Source organism: Carettochelys insculpta, chromosome 2 (assembly GCF_033958435.1).
Source record: "Carettochelys insculpta isolate YL-2023 chromosome 2, ASM3395843v1, whole genome shotgun sequence".
In the NCBI taxonomy this organism is placed as follows: Eukaryota; Metazoa; Chordata; order Testudines; family Carettochelyidae; genus Carettochelys; species Carettochelys insculpta.
Genome location: NC_134138.1, coordinates 17,166,504 through 17,184,449, shown reverse-complemented (window position 1 = coordinate 17,184,449; position 17,946 = coordinate 17,166,504). Strand labels below are relative to the sequence as shown.

General features: G+C 43.0%; 1 protein-coding gene across 2 annotated transcripts in view; it reads left to right on the top strand.

The window, feature by feature from the left end:
- Window positions 1-17,946, top strand: part of KHDRBS3 (KH RNA binding domain containing, signal transduction associated 3) — a 232,450-nt gene that overhangs the window by 77,677 nt on the left and 136,827 nt on the right. For both annotated transcript variants that reach the window (XR_012644135.1, XM_074985605.1), the window contains exon 4: window positions 4,439-4,585. Coding sequence is in view for 1 of the 2 variants with exons in the window: in XM_074985605.1 (XP_074841706.1) it covers window positions 4,439-4,585 (147 nt within the window). In the remaining variant the exon portion in view is untranslated. The remainder of the gene's footprint in view (window positions 1-4,438; window positions 4,586-17,946) is intronic.

Sequence of the window (17,946 nt, the reverse complement as noted above, 5' to 3'; positions counted from 1 at the left end):
CTACAGACCAGTCAGTTTAACTTCTGTGCCAGGAAAGATAATGGAACAAGTAATTAAGGAAATTATCTGCAAACACTTGGAAGGTGGTAAGCTGATAGGAACAGCCAACATGGATTTGCAAAGAACAAATCGCGTCAAACCAACCTGATAGCTTTCTTTGATAAGATAATGAGCCTTGTGGATAAGGGAGAAGCGGTGGATGTGGTATACCTAGATTTTAGTAAGGCATTTGATCTGGTCTTGCATGATATTCTTGTCAATAAACCAGGCAAGTACAAATTAGATGGGGCTACTATAAGGTGGGTGCAAAACTGGCTGGACAACCGTAGTCAAAGAGTAGTTATTAATCGTTCTCAATCCTGCTGGAAAGGCATAACAAGTGGGGTTCCACAGGGTTCTGTATTGGGATTGGTTCTGTTCAATATCTTCATCAACGATTTAGATATTGGCATAGACAGTACGCTTATTAAGTTTGCAGATGATACCAAGCTAGGAGGGGTTGCAACTGCTTTGGAGGATAGGGTCAAAATTCAAAATGATCTGGACAAATTGGAGAAATGGTCTGGAAGTAAACAGGATGAAGTTTAATAAAGACAAATGCAAAGTGCTCCACGGAGGAAGGAGCAATCAGTTTGACGCATACAGAATGGGAAGCAACTGTCTAGGAAGGAGTACGGCAGAAAGGGATCTAGGGGTAAAAGTGGATAGTTAAATATAAGTCAACAGTGTGATGCCTTTGCAAAAAAAGCAAAGATGATTCTGGGATGCAAGACACAACAAGTCATTCTTCCGCTCTACTCTGCTCTGGTTAGGCCTCAGTTGGAATATTGTGTCCGGTTCTGGGCACCGCATTTCAAGAAAGATTGTGGAGAAATTGGAAAGGGTCCAGAAAAGAGCAACAAGAATTATCAAAGGTCTAGAGAACATGACCGATGAAGAAAGGCTGAAAGAACTGGGCTTGTTTAGTTTGGAAGAAAGAAGATTAAGTGGGGACATTATAGCAGTTTTCAAGTATCTAAAAGGGTGTCATAAAGAGGAGGGAGAAAAATTGTTCTTGGCCTCTGAGGAAAGAACAAGAAGCAATAGGCTTAAACTGCAGCAAGGGAGGTTTAGGTTGGACATTAGGAAAAGTTCCTAACTGTCAGAGTGGTTAAACACTGGAATAAATTGCCTAGGGAGACTGTGGAATCTCCATTGCTGGAGATATTTAAGAACAGGTTAAATAAATGTTTATCAGGGATGGTGTAGACAGTACTTGGTCCTGCCATGAGGGTGAGGGGCTGGACTTGATGACGTCTCAAGGTCCCTTCCAGTCCTAGCATTCTGTGAATCTATAAGGACAACTTAAATGGCACCTTTTACCAGATGGTGCACATCTTTATAAGTTTCTCTCTATTTTAGCATCTATTCCACATATTCTACAGTACTTGCTTCACCTCAGAAAGTCAAATCTTTCACTCATCTTGGTCAGAGTGCATGTAACAACTGTGTAAGCTTTACACATACATGTAGATGGTTCTTCATTATTCACTCATCTGACTCAATGTTTCTAAAGAGTGTACAGAACTTATATCTACCCATTAAGGACCCTATACCAGTCTGGGACTTCAATCTGGTTGTGTCAGCCCTCATGAGAAAGGCATTTGAACCCATTACAACACGTTCTCTCCTGCATCTCTCAATGAAGGCAGCATTTTAGTTGCAATCACTTCCGCTTGTAGAGCGGGAGAAATGGGAGCCCTCATGTCAGAGTCCCTGTACACGATATTGCACACAAAGTAGTGCTTTGACTGCAGGCCAAATTTCATTCTGCGGTAACTTCCTAGTTCCACTGCAATGAACCCTTCTACACCCATGATTTTTCAAAAGCCCCATTTAACTGACACTGACATAATCATGCAAACTTTGGATGTCTGCAGAGCTCTAGTGTTCTACTGACAAAGAACAAAAGCTTTTAGAAAAGCAAACGCTTTTTGCATCTTCTACAAAATGCTCCAAGGGGTTAACAATTTCAAAGTGGATATCCGTCTGTGTCCACCTTTCTTATGAAATTCTCAACAAATAGCTCCGCTGGCTTGGCCATGTCCACAGGATGAATGATGGAAGGATTCCAAAAGACATCCTGTACGGTGAGCTCGCCTCTGGCAAAAGACCTCCCGGACGCCCCCAGTTGCGCTACAAAGATGTCTGCAAGAGAGACCTCAGAGAGGTAGACATTGAGCTGGGCAACTGGGAAGAACTAGCAGACGACCACAGCAGATGGAGGCAGGGGTTATACAAGGGCCTTCAGAAGGGCAAGATGAGGATCAGACAGCTAGCAGAGGAGAAGTGAGCACACAGAAAGCACACTAAGGACTTGCCAGACACCCACCACATCTGCAAGAGATGCAGCAAGGACTGTCCCTCTCGTGTGGGTCTTCATAGTCACAGTAGATGCTGTAAATGAAGTCCTCAATTTAAACTATAAAGGGCACGATCCATAGTCTATGCAGACTGAGGGATGCCTACTACTACTAGCCAACACCTACTGTATGTACTCGCTCCACTGGGGCAATGGTGTCAACAGCATTTCTTTGAAATGTGCCCATGCTGGACATTTGTGTAGGTGCCACATGAGCTTTTGTGCATACTTTCACACAACACTATGTTATAGAAAATTATTCAGCCATGTACCAGAGAGGTAGCTGTGTTAATCTGTATCTTCAAAAACCGCAAGAAGTCCTGTGGCACCCTATAGACTAACAGATATTTTGGAGCATAACTTTTAAAGTTTGTGGGATTAGTCGGAGGTGAGGTGATTTGTGCTGGGAGGGGGTCAGGGAGGAGGTAGAAGAGCAGTGCTTGCAGCACTGACTGCCAGGGAAAATGCTCTTTCAAATTCTCAGGTTTTGCAGGTGGTGATAAGCAGACCTTTCCATTGGCTCACCTGATTGTGGGGTGCAGGCAGGGGAAAGGGCAGAACTTGAAACACTGGCTACTTTTTTAAAATTCCCAGTGCTTGTAGTGGGGGTAGGAAGTCTTGGGACACTTGGGGAAAAGGTAGCAGAGCTCGCAGTGCTGATTAGTGTGACTCCCTACCTATGCATGGTGGGAAGCCTCCCTGGAGGCCAATAAAATTGACAATACCTCTGCCTGCTATGCAGTCATTTTCAGCCTTGAAAGGAGGGGGGTGAGCAAAAGTGATTTGCTGGGCTGGAAAAATTATTTCAAGGTAAATGACCTCATAGCCTGGCTTATTAAGCTTGGCTGTATGAACACCTCATGTTTTCTGTCCCCTCCCTGTCAAGAAGAAATGGGAGGAAAAAACCCAGTGTAGACAAGCTCTACTTGTCATCACTTATCCCATTCTCAGCATTTCTTAACTTTGTCAGGCAGTGAGGATGCATGCCCAGGACTCTGATGAAGTGGTTCTTTGCTCACGAAAGCATATGCTCCAAAATATCTCTTAAGCTATAAGGCGCCACAGGACTTCTTGTTTATTCACCCATGGACACTCCATTTGTCTATATTCTTCTAGCACTGAATCACTACACCAAATGAAGCTCCCTCCACTATCAAAGGAGACTGATCCATAATCATCTAGGTGGAGCAATGTTGGGGATGCTCTTTGAAAGAGGGTTACTCACCTTGTGCAGGAATTGAGGTTCTTCAAGATGATTTTCTCCATGGTTGCTCACCACCCAATCTTCCTCCCCTTTGCTTCAGTATACTCCTCTTTCTGGGCGGAGAAGGAATGGAGGGGTTGGCAGGCTGCACATGTGCAGTACGCACCACATTTGGTGCAGGCTGATCACTTCGCATGAGCAGTCTGCCAAGGGAACTGCAATTTTAATTCTCAGACCAGGGCACAGTGGTACCATAATACCTAGGTGTGGCACCCACGGAGACAGGCTCCTTGAATAACCTCAGTTACGGCACAAGGTAAGTACCACTTTCTTTTTTAAATTGACTTCATTTAAGTGAAAGCATTAACAGAAATTGTTTCCAGAAATCTGAGCATACACAAATTAGCTGAGAGCTTGTCCACATAATGAAGACTATGCACTCTGTCTCCAGCCAGCCTGGAAGTGGGTTGGAGGAAAAGAAAAAAACCTGTTCAAAAAGTGAATAGCATATATTTTCTTGTTGCTCACAACTACTGAATTTTTTTCGTTTAAGTCAAAACAGTCCTTGAACAGTCATTTTTGCAGTGTAGAAATATTGTCTATTTTTCTCTTGAATAATATATACTTCATAAAACATGCTTTAATAAGCAAAATGCACTCTTATACATTTTTGCTGCCTTTGAGTCCAGTAAATATCAATTTATAATTTCCTGTTTCCAATTTGGTATTTGTACCAAAAATAAATGAACTGTATGTGTATGGCAAACAACTGCAACATAAATTTACTTTTCTGTGTATCGCTGTTCAACAGTGAAATTTTTGGTTTCTTCCAGGAAGAAGAGTTGAGAAAAAGTGGAGAAGCAAAATACTTCCATTTAAATGATGACCTACATGTTCTTATTGAAGTATTTGCCCCACCAGCAGAGGCTTATGCCAGAATGGGACATGCTTTAGAAGAAATCAAGAAGTTCCTCATACCAGTCAGTATTGTAATCTTACACTGTTACTTTTGACTAATTATGTCTGTTTGTGTGTAAACTAAGCCTATTTTTAGGTTTTGAAGGATGTACAATAACTCATTTGAGAGACGGTTTGCACTAGGTGTGAATTAAAATCTTTTGTATTGTGGTGAACTATTATTTTACATGGGACTAATATATAAATTAATAGCTAGGCTGCATGTTCTTCAGTATGTAGGACACTGGACTGGGACGAGGAAACCTGGGTTCTGTTCCTGGCCCTAGCATTGATGTGATGCATGTTGGGGAAGTCACAGTAGCTTACTTTCTTGGTTTCTTGTCTGTAAAGTGGGGACTACTACTTACCTTCCTTTGGAAAGCACTCTCAGATCTGTGGGTACAAACCTTGTATATGGGAAGTAGTCTCAGAAGGGTAGTCATTCTTGTCTGTATCTTTGCAAAACAAAGCAATCAGTCCTGTTGCATCTTAAAGACTAACCATGCTATATATTGGATAATGAGCTTTCGTGGCAAAGACTGACTTCTTCCAGATTCTGTGGGTCTCTCCCATGAAAGTTCATTACCTAATAAATAACATTGTTAGCCTTTAAGGTGCTACAGGACTGCTTGTATAGGAGAAGCTGTTTATTCCTGTTTCCCAATAGCCCATCCTAACTGTATTTTAGATTTAACTACTTATTTTACAAAATTAAATATAGTTTTGAATCATCTAGTTATTAAAAAGATATTGTGAAGACAAATTTGTAAGAAATTGAATTGATTTTAAAACCCCAGTTTTGTTATATGGTTTAGCAATAACTAAAAAGCAGCTTTAGGTTTCTGAGTAGTAAAGCACAAGGACTTGGGTAACTTGGATTTCTTCATGTAGGCTAATGAGAAGTCCTTCAAAATTCTGAGCAGTTTGCAAATCCATGTTTTTACATGCTGTTAGAGTTAAATTAAGACGTAAGGTGAACAAGCTTGCATTTTAGTTCAAAAAGTGAGAAGCATAAATCTCCAGTTTCAGATGGCAACTGAATAAAGGGAAACCAGATTAACTACACTTACCTAATTTGCAAATAAGGGTACAGTTATTAACAGTTATATGTAAAAAGCTGTAGATAGTATTGGCTCTGTGGTAAGAGGCATATTTATCTAAACATAGTTCTTATTTTGTGAGATCAAATAATTTTAAGGTAGGCTATAATGATTTTCATAAATATAAGCATGAACCTTAAATTTACAAATAATTGCAAGGCAAAATATATGAAAAATCAGTTCCTATCCTTTTACTTTTCTGATAAAATATTAATTCAGGTGAAGCATGCATCGTTACAGATGATTGTGTTGTGTGTTAATGAAACATAGAACACTTACATCAGATCTTGATAGACAGGAAAACATAGAACGCTTACATCAGATCTTGATAGACAGAGCCTATATTCTTGCTCTTGGATTATTTTTTGGAAGTATGAGCTTTGGGAGCTTACTTATTTTATTTTTCATGACTGAGAGATTTCTTGAAGCTTCAATGCTGATTATTGTTATGTATTTGATTTTGTTTTTAAGTGCAACCAAGGCAGACTTTTCTTCCACTTCTAGTCCTCAGCAATGAGGCTTGAAACACCTACATGATGTCTTCTTTTAATTGATCATGTTATGACAGGAATGCTGCTAAAACTGTTTCTAAAGTGCATACAGAGTATAGTATTCTGTGGTGCATGCATAAGACAAACTTCATAATTTGAGCGACTCACTGCCACCACATCATGGAGATAAGCATGGTGTCAGCTGCTTTTTCAGTGTTTGAGTTATGAAGCTTCAGGAGGTATGTATGTGGTACCTAAGGATAGAAAAAATCTGGTTTCATTAGTTAACTGATTAAGTGTGGGGGGAATTTTGGTGGGGGAGGCTGCTCCAGTCCAGCTGGGCTGGAGCGGTGCCTACTTGCTGCAGAAAGGGGCTGCTCTGACTGGGTTGGAGAGACCCTGTTCGCAGCACACCTGGGCTTGCTGAGGAGCAGGGCCTGCTCCAGCCTGCCTGAAGCATCCTTACCTGCGGCGCTTCTGGTTTGGGTCTGCCATGAATGAGTGCTCCTGCAGGTGTGCTGGAGCAGCCCTTTGCCCATGGTGGGCCGTGAGGGGCTGAGGCAACTCCCACCAGTTAATCGTAACTGGTAAGCCTCATCTATTTAGGGTGAGGCTTATCAGTTACCGTTAACATTCCAAGTGGTACCTGTGCTTGGCGAGGTTGTGTTGTTGATCTGGCCTGGAGTGATTTTTTTTATCCCATATTTGATCAAGCTACCTGCAACCATAAAGTGCACGTTCTATACAAATATAGAATGCTGTAGAGTTAAGAAGATTTAATTTGAACAAGCAGGGCTTCTGGAGGGAAGGTCAAAATTGTCTGCAAGCTTGTAGTTTTGGCTAATGGGAGGTGGGGGCGTAAAGAGTCAACAAATAGAGACTGAAATGAAATAAGTGGATGGTGACCTTGAATTTAAATGCTTTTGATGTAGAAGCTTTTTATGACTACGTTCTTAATGTTAACTGATTTAAAGGTAGTAGTGGTGACCCAGTCGGTTAGTATGGAATTTTGTGTTTTTGTGAAAAATTAGTTATGACAAAGATAATAGTATACTTTAGATCCTCTTTCTGTAGCTATCCTGAGAGATGCTCTGATCTCATATTCCCTGCAGGGAAAGCTACCTGCTTTTAATTACTTAATACCATCTCAGATTCTGTGTGATTGATTGGCATACTCTAGACCTATTCCTTGTGTCTCTGTTTACTTAAATCTAATATCTTTAGATAAGTGCACCCTTACATTAATCAATTTTTCAGCAGTTGGAAGTGTTTTGTTTTCATTTGATTTGTTGCTAGCCACCATCTGCAGTGAAGCAATTGTTACCACTGCTTTGAGTTCTGTAAACTCTGGGTAACAGTACTGTGGTGACATACCTTTGGAAGAGGCATTGTGTGCAAAAAGCAATACAGTTCAATGTCTTTAAAATTAGTGGAACTTGGCAGTGGAGCCTTCAAGTGCCAGTAGTGTGGAAGAGATTTTTCATTCAAGGCTTTGCTCAAGCATTGATCCCAAGTGTGCATGGAACAGCATATAGTTCTTCGAGTGCTGTGCCCCTTGGTGCACCACAGTAGGTCTTGGGCTCACCCAGTACCACAGCATGGAGACTTTTCTTGAGCAGTATTGAGTGGGGCTGCACATGTGCTAACCCAGCATGCATCATTTGTGCCACTAGGGACAGTGTGCACAGCTTCACGCTCTCCTCAGTTGCTTCTTTGCTGCCCTTGGCTGCAGACTGAGTGCAGCTCTCTCCTCTCCTCAGACCTGTAGGTAGGAAGTAGGTTATAGTAAGTTACTGGTTATCATACATAATTCAAATAAGTTATAAAGGTAAACTATTTTAAAAATAAAAAGGAGAGAAAGAAGAACAAAGAGGAACCTTCTCTCATCTTGTCAGTTTCATTCCACTCGTAACCAGCTCACTGACGTGACTGGTTTTAAAAAAATAAAGAGAGAGAAAGCAAACCAGAAAAGGAAGAAGAATATATACCGTAAACCTTCAAAATGTGTGATTTCAAGTTGCGCTTAACTTGCATTAAGTGCAACTCAAAATCGTGTTCTGCCTGGCCCCGGTTCATCCTCCACAGCCCCGCTCACCACAGGTGCACAACTCCAGATCAACCCTCCATCCCCAGCCTCGGTTCAGACCCTCCCCCATCTCACCACCTGAGTGTGGCTGCAGCTCAACCCCCCGCCCCAGCGCATGGTTCTGGCTCAACTACCCTAGCTCCAGTTCAACCCCTCCTCCCCCGCTCCCCCAGCCCCAGCTCTCCACTTGAACACAGCTCTAGCTGAAATGCCCCCTGTCCCCCTGCCCCCCCGCCATGGCCCTAGTCCACCACCAGGCTTAAGAACATAAGAACATAAGAATGGCCATACTGGGTCAGACCAAAGGTCCATTGAGCCCAGCATCCCATCTGCCGATGGTGGCCAATGCCAGGTGCCCCAGAGAAGGAGAACAGAAGACAATGATCAAGTGATTTATCTCCTGCCATCCATCTCCTGCCCTTGTTATGAAGGCTAGGGCACCATACTTTATCCCTGGCTAATAGCCATTTATGGACCTAACCTGCAAAAATTTATCAAGCTCTTTTTTAAACCCTAATAGAGTCCTGGCCTTCACAGCCTCCTCGGGCAAGGAGTTCCACAGGTTGACTGTGCGCTGTGTGAAGAAAAATTTCCTTTTATTAGTTTTGAACCTACTACCCATCAATTTCATTTGGTGTCCCCTAGTTCTTGTATTATGGGAAAAGGTAAATAATTTTTCTATATTCACTTTCTCCACACCATTCATGATTTTATATACCTCTATCATATCGCCCCTCAATCGCCTTTTTTCCAAACTGAAGAGTCCCAGTCTCTCTAGCCTCTCCCCATATGGGACCCTTTCCAAGCCCCTAATCATCTTAGTCGCCCTTTTCTGAACCTTTTCTAATGCCAATATATCTTTTTTGAGGTGAGGAGACCACATCTGCACGCAGTACTCGAGATGTGGGCGTACCATAGTTTTATATAGGGGAAGTATGATCTCTTTTGTCTTATTATCGATCCCTTTTTTAATAATTCCTAACATCCTATTTGCCTTACTAACTGCTGCTGCACACTGCATGGATGTCTTCAGAGAACTATCCACTATAACTCCAAGATCCCTTTCCTGATCTGTCGTAGCTAAATTTGACCCCATCATGTAGTACGTGTAATTTGGGTTATTTTTTCCAACATGCATTACCTTACACTTACCCACATTAAATTTCATTTGCCATTTTGCTGCCCAATCACTCAGTTTGCTGAGATCTTTTTGTAGTTCTTCACAATCCCTTTTGCTTTTGACTGTCCTGAACAACTTGGTGTCATCTGCAAACTTTGCCACCTCACTGCTTACCTCATTTTCTAGATCATTGATGAACAAGTTGAACAGGATCGGTCCCAGGACTGACCCCTGGGGAACACCACTAGTTACCCTCCTCCATTGTGAAAATTTACCATTTATTCCCACCCTTTGTTTTCTGTCTTTTAACCAATTCCCGATCCATGAAAGGACCTTTCCTCCTATCCCATGACCACCTAATTTACATAAAAGCCTTTGGTGTGGGACCGTGTCAAAAGCCTTCTGGAAATCTAGGTATATTATGTCCACTGGGTGCCCCTTGTCCGCATGTTTATTAACCCCTTCAAAGAATTCTAGTATATTAGTTAGACACGACTTCCCTCTGCAGAAACCATGCTGACTTTTGCCCAACAATTCGTGCTCTTCTATGTGCCTTGCAATTTTACTCTTTACTAGTGTTTCTACTAATTTGCCTGGTACTGATGTTAAACTTATCGGTCTATAATTGCCAGGATCTCCTCTAGAGCCTTTTTTAAATATTGGTGTTATATTGGCCGTCTTCCAGTCATTTGGTACCAAAGTGGATTTAAAGGATAGGTTACAAACCACTGTTAATAACTCCGCAATTTCACATTTGAGTTCTTTCAGAACCCTTGGGTGAATGCCGTCCGGTCCTGGAGACTTGTTACTATTCAGCTGATCAATTAATTCCAAAACCTCCTCTAATGTCACTTCAATCTGAGTGAGTTCCTCAGATTTGTCACCTAAAAAGGCTGGCTCAGATTTAGGAACCTCTGTAACATCCTCAGCCGTGAAGACTGAAGCAAAGAAATCATTTAATCGCTCCGCAATGGCACTGTCTTCCCTGATTGCTCCTTTTATATCTTTATCATCCAAGGGCCCCACTGCTTTTTTAGCGGGCTTCCTGCTTCCAATGTATTTAAAAAACATTTTACTATCGTTTTTTGAATTTTTGGCTAGCTGTTCCTCAAACTCTTTTTTGGCTTTTCTCACTACATTATGACACTTAATTTGGGAGTGTTTATGTTCCTTTCTATTTTCCTCACTAGGATTTGACTTCCACTTTTTAAAAGCTGCCCTTTTCTCTCTCTCTGCCTTTTTAACATGGCTGTTTAGCCATGGTGGTTCTTTGTTAGGTCTCTTACTGTGTTTTTTTATTTGGGGTATACATTTAAGTTGGGCCTCTAGTATGGTGTCTTTAAACAGTTTCCATGCAGCTTCCAGGGATTTTAGTTTAATTACTCTACCTTTTAGTTTCTGTTTAACTAGCTTCCTCATTTTAGTGTAATTCCCCTTTTTGAAATTAAATGCCAGAGTGTTTGACCGCTGCGGTGTTCTTCCCAAGACAGGAATATTAAAAGTTATTATATTGTGGTCACTATTTCCAAGCGGTCCAGTAACAGTTACCTCTTGGATCAGATCCTGCGTTCCAGTCAAGACTAGATCGAGAATCGACTCTCCCCTTGTGGGTTCCTGTACTAGCTGCTCCAAGAAGCAGTCATTTAAGGCATCAAGAAATTTAATCTCTGAATCCCGTCCTGAAGTGACATGCACCCAATCAATATGGGGATAATTGAAATCTCCTATTATTACTGTGTTTTTTATTTTGATAGCGTCTCTAATCTCCCTTATCATTTCAGCATCACTATCACTGTCCTGGTTAGGTGGTCGGTAATATATTCCTAATGCCATATTCATATTAGAGGAATGAATTGTTATCCATAATGATTCAATGGAACATTTTGATTCCTTTAGGATTTTTACTTCATTTGATTCTATATTATCCTTCACATATAGTACCACTCCGCCACCCGCACAACCTGTTCTGTCTTTCCGATATAATTTATATCCCGGTATGATAGTGTCCCACTGATTGTCCTCATTCCACCATGTTTCTGAGATGCCTATTATGTCAACTTCCTCCTTTGATATGAGGTACTCCAGTTCACCCATCTTATTAGACAGACTCCTAGCATTAGTGTAAAAGCATGTTAGAAAACTACCACTATTTATATGTCCGCCTTTCACAGACGCGTTGGATTTTTTTATGCACGATTGTTTCACATCTGATCTTGCCCATATATTATTTCCCACGTTCCCTATCTGACTAACTTCTAGGGAATCCCTATCTATGGAGCCTCGTGTAAGAGAAGTCTCTGTCCGATCCAGGTGCTCCCCCGCACCAGTCGGCTTTCCCCCACCTCTTAGTTTAAAAACTGCTCTACGACCTTTTTAATGTTTAATGCCAGCAGTCTGGATCCACCTTGATTTAGGTGGAGCCCATCATTCCTGTATAGGCTCTCCCTACCCCAAAAGTGTCCCCAGTTCCTAATAAATCTAAACCCCTCTTCCCTACACCATCGTCTCAGCCACGCATTGAGACTCTGAAGTTCTGCCTGTCTATCTGGCCCTGCGCGTGGAACTGGAAGCATTTCAGAGAATGCCACCAAAGATGTTCTGGATTTCAGTCTCTTTCCTAGTAACCTAAATTTGGCCTCCAGAACATCTCTTCTGCCGTTCCCTATGTCATTGGTACCAACATGTACCACGACGACCGGCTCCTCCCCAGCACTGCCCATAAGTCTGTCTAGATGCCTCGAGAGATCCGCAACCTTCGCACCAGGCAGGCAAGTCACCATACGGTTCTCCCGGTCATCACAAACCCAACTATCTATATTTCTAATGATCGAATCCCCCACTACTAAAACCTGCTTCTTCCTAACAGCTGGCGCTCCCTCCCCTGGAGAAGTATCCTCGGCACGAGAGGATACAACAGCACCCTCTGGAAGGAGGGTCCCAACTATGGGATGGTTTCCCTCTGCTCCCCTTGACTGCTCTCCTTCCCTGAGCCTTTCATCCTCCGTAACAGCATCAGGACTGTCAGATTGGAGGTGGGACAGCCCTACTATGTCCCGGAAAGTCTCATCCACAAACACCTCTGCCTTCCTTAGCTCCTCCAGTTCAGCCACCCTGGCCTCCAAAGCACGCACTCAGTCTCTGAGGGCCAGGAGCTCCTTGCATCGAGCGCACACATACGCCACCCACCCACAGGGTAGGTAGTCATACATACTGCACTCGACACAATAAACAGGATAGCCCCCACTCTGCTGCTGGGCTTCTGCCTCCATTTCCTACTCTAGTTATATATGAGGGTTAATTAAATGTTTCAGATAGAGGTTGTTATAAAGGATTTAGTTTAAGGGCAATAGAAGTCACTGACTCCCTCCAAGCTCCCCCTCTAAACTCCCCTCTCAAAACTCCCTCCTGTTAGCTCCTCCCTCTGCCTACAGCTCAGCCAATCAGCACACGGTGTTTCAATTCAAACCTAATCAGCTTCCAACTGCCTGCCTGCCTGCCTGAGCACACGGCCTTTCAAACAAACAAACACTCAGCTCAGCACTCCAAACAAACAAACTCCAAACAAACAAACTCCAAACTCCAAACAAACAAACACACAAGCCCAAAACCTCCAAATATAAGCAGCCACTTACCCCAAGGTGCTTTAGTTTGCTCCTTCCTTCTCCTCCTCCAGGAGAGCCTCTCAAAACTCCCTCCTGTTAGCACGCACCCCGGTCGCAAAGCTTCCTAGTCGCTTACTAGCAGGGTTTAAGTGCTCGGCCTCCCTGATAGCTCCTCCCTCTGCCTACAGCTCAGCCAATCAGCACACGGTGTTTCAATTCAAACCTAATCAGCTTCCAACTGCCTGCCTGCCTGCCTGAGCACACGGCCTTTCAAACAAACAAACACTCAGCTCAGCACTCCAAACAAACAAACTCCAAACTCCAAACAAACAAACTCCAAACAAACAAACACACAAGCCCAAAACCTCCAAATATAAGCAGCCACTTACCCCAAGGTGCTTTAGTTTGCTCCTTCCTTCTCCTCCTCCAGGAGAGCCTCTCAAAACTCCCTCCTGTTAGCACGCACCCTGTTCGCGAGCACCCGGTCGCAAAGCTTAACCCTCCCTAACTGTCCACCCCTCCAGTCCCAGGACTTACCTTTCAAAAGGATCTCCAGTACAATAGACAAGCTGAATTACTAAAGAGAGAACAGAAACACGTCAGTCAGTTGGTTTAAAAAAATATTTAAAGTGCCAATATCCTGTGCCTGTTTCTGATGGGCACTCTGAAATGTGTCCACTGCCTTGGAGAGGCACATATTCTTCAGATTTTCTAACTATAAAATCTTAATGGTCAGAGCCAGGGAAGACAATGAACCAAGATTAAGAATGCTCCTGTTTGAGAAATCTCTCCAGCTGCTCCCAGAGTCACTGTCAGCATTAGCCAGCCTTGCTTCTGTCAGGGATGCTTCTCCTTCTCTTCTGGGGCCCAGGCACACTCAAAGCCTTTCCCTGTATGCTCTCTGCCCAGGGTGAGCATGGGAAATAAACTGGGCACTTCAGGCATACAAAAGCCCTAGTCTGTTTCTTGCACAAAGTCTAAAAGCTGCTCTTTGGGGGAAAAGCGGCTTCAGCGCCTGTAGTACTAGCAGTCACTGTAGCACTGCTGTAGCCACCACCAGCGGACACAGTGGTGACTGCTGGGCTGAATACGCACCCAGCACTGGTAGAGAGACAACCGCTACTGGTGCCAGAGGAACATGCAATGCTGTTCACCCACTCTGTCAGTGGGGCAACAAAGCAAGACCTTGCTGCAGCAACAACAATCACCCACAGCACTGTGGAAAGCTAGAGCTAAGACAAATATGGTTGCCTGAGGAAACTCTAGCCCTAGATCTTTAACTAGGTCACCATGGGAGCATTATACGTCATCCCCCAATCCTCCCTACCACCACAGGGACATTGTGAATGAATATTACCATTACTTCAGATCACCCAGATGCTATCATTCACCCCTTTTTTATTGCTCTGCAGATTATAGGGACTGCTTAACTACAAGGGATGGTTGATTTCATGAAGTCCTATCACCACGCTTTTCTAGGGTGATTAGATATTTTGATTGCAGCAGCACCTTTTCATCTTAACATTTGTCCCCAAGTGTCACCCAGTCAATACATTATTACTACGACCATCGTTGTCTTCGTTATTCTCATGAATTGTACTACTCGAGGTCCTGGTTGCATCATTGCTCTGCTGTTAAACAGTCCCACTAGGAATCCTTCACAGGCACCTTCCGCTGTACAACAACACCAGCCATCTCCTGTTTTTATCAACTTCTTTGCACAGTGTGAAAGAAATGGAATTGCATGATACCCACCTGCCAGACAATACTGAGTCATGACATCATCTGGACTCGCCATCAGCTGAATCTGTCACCTCTCACAGAGAAGCACCCGCTCGCCCATTCACCAGTCTTCTGATGACCTGAAGCAATTTCAGGATCTGTTTGAGTGGCAGTCAGCCAAGAAATCACTTTAACAGGGGTCTGTGAGAAACAACACAAGCTTTTAAAAATGTCACAACCTCCTACAAATGCCAAAGTAGCCCTACCACTGGATGAGGCTATATTGGAGGCAGCAGGTGAGATCTGGAGAAACGCAGCCATGGCCATACCTACCAACAAATGAGCTGAGAGAAAACAATCTCTCCTGCTGAAGAGCATGGACTTTTTATTTTTGTGCCCACCACTGCCTCCTTCAAGGACCATCTCAAGACATCACAAGAGCCATGGTCCAGTCCACAAAACATATCTGGTAGGAATTGCTGGGGTTCCTTATAAACATTCCCAGTCAGTCCTGTACCCTACTACATGAACTGACTTCATAGGAGCTCAGCTCAACTCCACAACTGCTTGAGTATGCACACCACTACTCACAGCAAGTGAGAGATGTGCTTTTACTTAACAGCTGAGAAGCAGTTCAAAAAAACTTACCTTTCTAAGTGGAACCATTTCTCATCTTGGTGCTCTGAAAGGGGTATACAACCCACAAAAACCGCACTGCATGTAATCCTCAACCTTTACCTAAAAGACACTCATGTATCACTCTCTTCACTTTGAATCTACCTTTTGGTGATCACAGCCTTCCATCCCACTATGGAAGCCTTCTCTGTGTTCACTCAGCCGATTTGTAAAAAGATTCTGCAAAACTGTGCAAAACATCATGGCTTCTGTCAGGCCTGTGCCCCCGACTTGGAACTGGTACTTCACACACTCTGGCCATGTTAACAATGAAAATGCTGTTTCTAGTGGCGATAACATCAGCTTGAAGAGTGAGCAAGATAGCAGCCCTGACCGACTCCCCACCATATGCAACCTTCCACAGAAACAGTCGTACCACAACCACATCCTGTATTTCTACCGAAAGTGTGTTCCCAATTCCATATTAATGAACCTGTAATTTTACCTGCCTTCTACCCCAAACCGCATGCTTCCAATATGGAGGCCAAACTGCACATTCTGGATGTCAAAAGAGCCATATCCTTCTCCATGAACAGGACGAGGCTGTTGAGAAAATCGGAGATCATTTTTATCCATTTCAGAAAGATCAAAGGGATTGCCTCTGTCAACTAAACAGCTATCAATACTAATATATACATGCATAGTGCACTGCTATTCTGTCTGAAACAAACCATTGCCAGTATTTCAGAAGGCACATGTCACAAGAACGGTTGCAACATCCATAGCCTTTCTAAAGGGAGTGGTGTTACAGGACTTTGTCAAGTAATTTTTTTCAGGAAGAAGGGTGCTTTTGAAAACAGGGTTTTATTTGAAAGGACACGGTCTACACTTCTGTTTTTCTTTCGAAAGTCTCTTTCAAAAATGCATTTGTGCAAATGAAGCACACAATATGTAAATTGGCATTTCATTTGAATTTTCGATTTGCCTCATTTGCATTTCCCTTTGAAAAGGGAGCTGTAGTATAGACAGAGCCACAATGAATAGTATCTCAAACACTACCACCCCATAAAATAATAATATAGAACCTTTGGCACTCATGCTCAGGTTGTTTGTGGGAGCCCAGTAATAGGTGAAGTGATCCACAAGTTTATCCTTTGACTTGCAGGTTTCTGGACACTTTCACTGGGGTACACAAGTAGGGCACTAACTTTTTATAGTAGATTATGACATCCCTCCCTATTCTTTATGTATACAGTATAAGGATTTCAGCCTCTTTTCCTTATCTGTATTTCCTCACCCTTCTTTTGGAGCGCTCTTCTGCCATAAGTTACTAGATCACTTACCTTATGCTTCTTAATATATGTTGAGTTACCATGGCATTATTTTGGTTAAAAAGCTGTTGCGGTTACCTGTTAAATTCAAAGATTGTTTACTTAATGTAACACTCTCTTTTATGACAATTTATGGTATCGGGTCCCTTGGGCTGAGTCTACACTGCACTGTCCTTCCGGAAGGGGCACGCTAATAAGCAAAAGGTAGCATTCAAATGAGGTGTGGATTTAAATATCTCACAGTTCATTTGCATATTCCCACAAAATCTTGCTTTTTGGAAAAGCCTTTTTTTGGAAGCTAAAGCAGCTGGATAGACGGGGTTCCTTCAGAGGGAAACACCCCTTTCAGAAGAACCCTTGTTTCTCAGATGCTTTGCTAATTAATTGTCAAGTTTTTAGACCTTAAGCATGGGTTAGTTTACCAAAGCTATTGCTGTTCACATTTGAAGCTGTAGGTTTTTGTGTTGTTTGACTTATATCTGTGCCTTGCTGTGTGTGTGTGTCTATAATTGGCAACAGTTTGTTCACAATGTGGGGGTACACCATGGAGTATCTTTTCCTCAGTGCCTTCCTATGCATGCCATTTCTTGTGTTTTGAGAGTGAGAGATGCTAAACATTAGCTAACTTTATTATACAGTAGGCTTTCAGTATTCGCGAACCTAAGGTTTATGGATTCAATTATTTGCAAGTGGCTACAAGCGGCCACTTCTCCAGGGCATGGTGTGCTGGCAGCCGCTGCATCCTGCCCAGGGCTCTGGGGCATGGAGTGCCAGCAGCTGCTGCTTCATGCCTGGGGCTCCAGGGCATGGCATGCCAGCAGCCAGGGCCTGCCATATTTGCAAAATTCAACATTTGTGAGTGCTCTCAACACGGAACCTTTGCAAATGTTGAGACCCTGCTGTATAAGAGATTCTGCATCTGGAGACTGCAGAAAGTAAGACTCTTTCAAGCACTGGGCATCAGCAGCTCCATAATAGCATTGTGTATATTTGTAACATTCTTGAATGTAATGACAGTCTTCCTTCATGGGCTGGTCATGCACATGATCTCCTTTCTTGATGGTTGGCTGATCAGGGACACCAGTAGGGGAGGAATTGGATTTGTCTGTAGGCGTTCTATAAATTGCCTTATACCATTGTGTCTAAGCACTATATTGTAATCTCTTCAAATCATGGATGAATGGGAGATCACACAGAGGAACTCTGTACTCAGTTTGCTTTCTTAGAACAGCTACTCTTGAATATTCCAGAGATGAGAGCCTTCAGTCATGCTGTCCAAAACAGAGCTCATCACTAAATGGAGGGCTTGAGCATCAT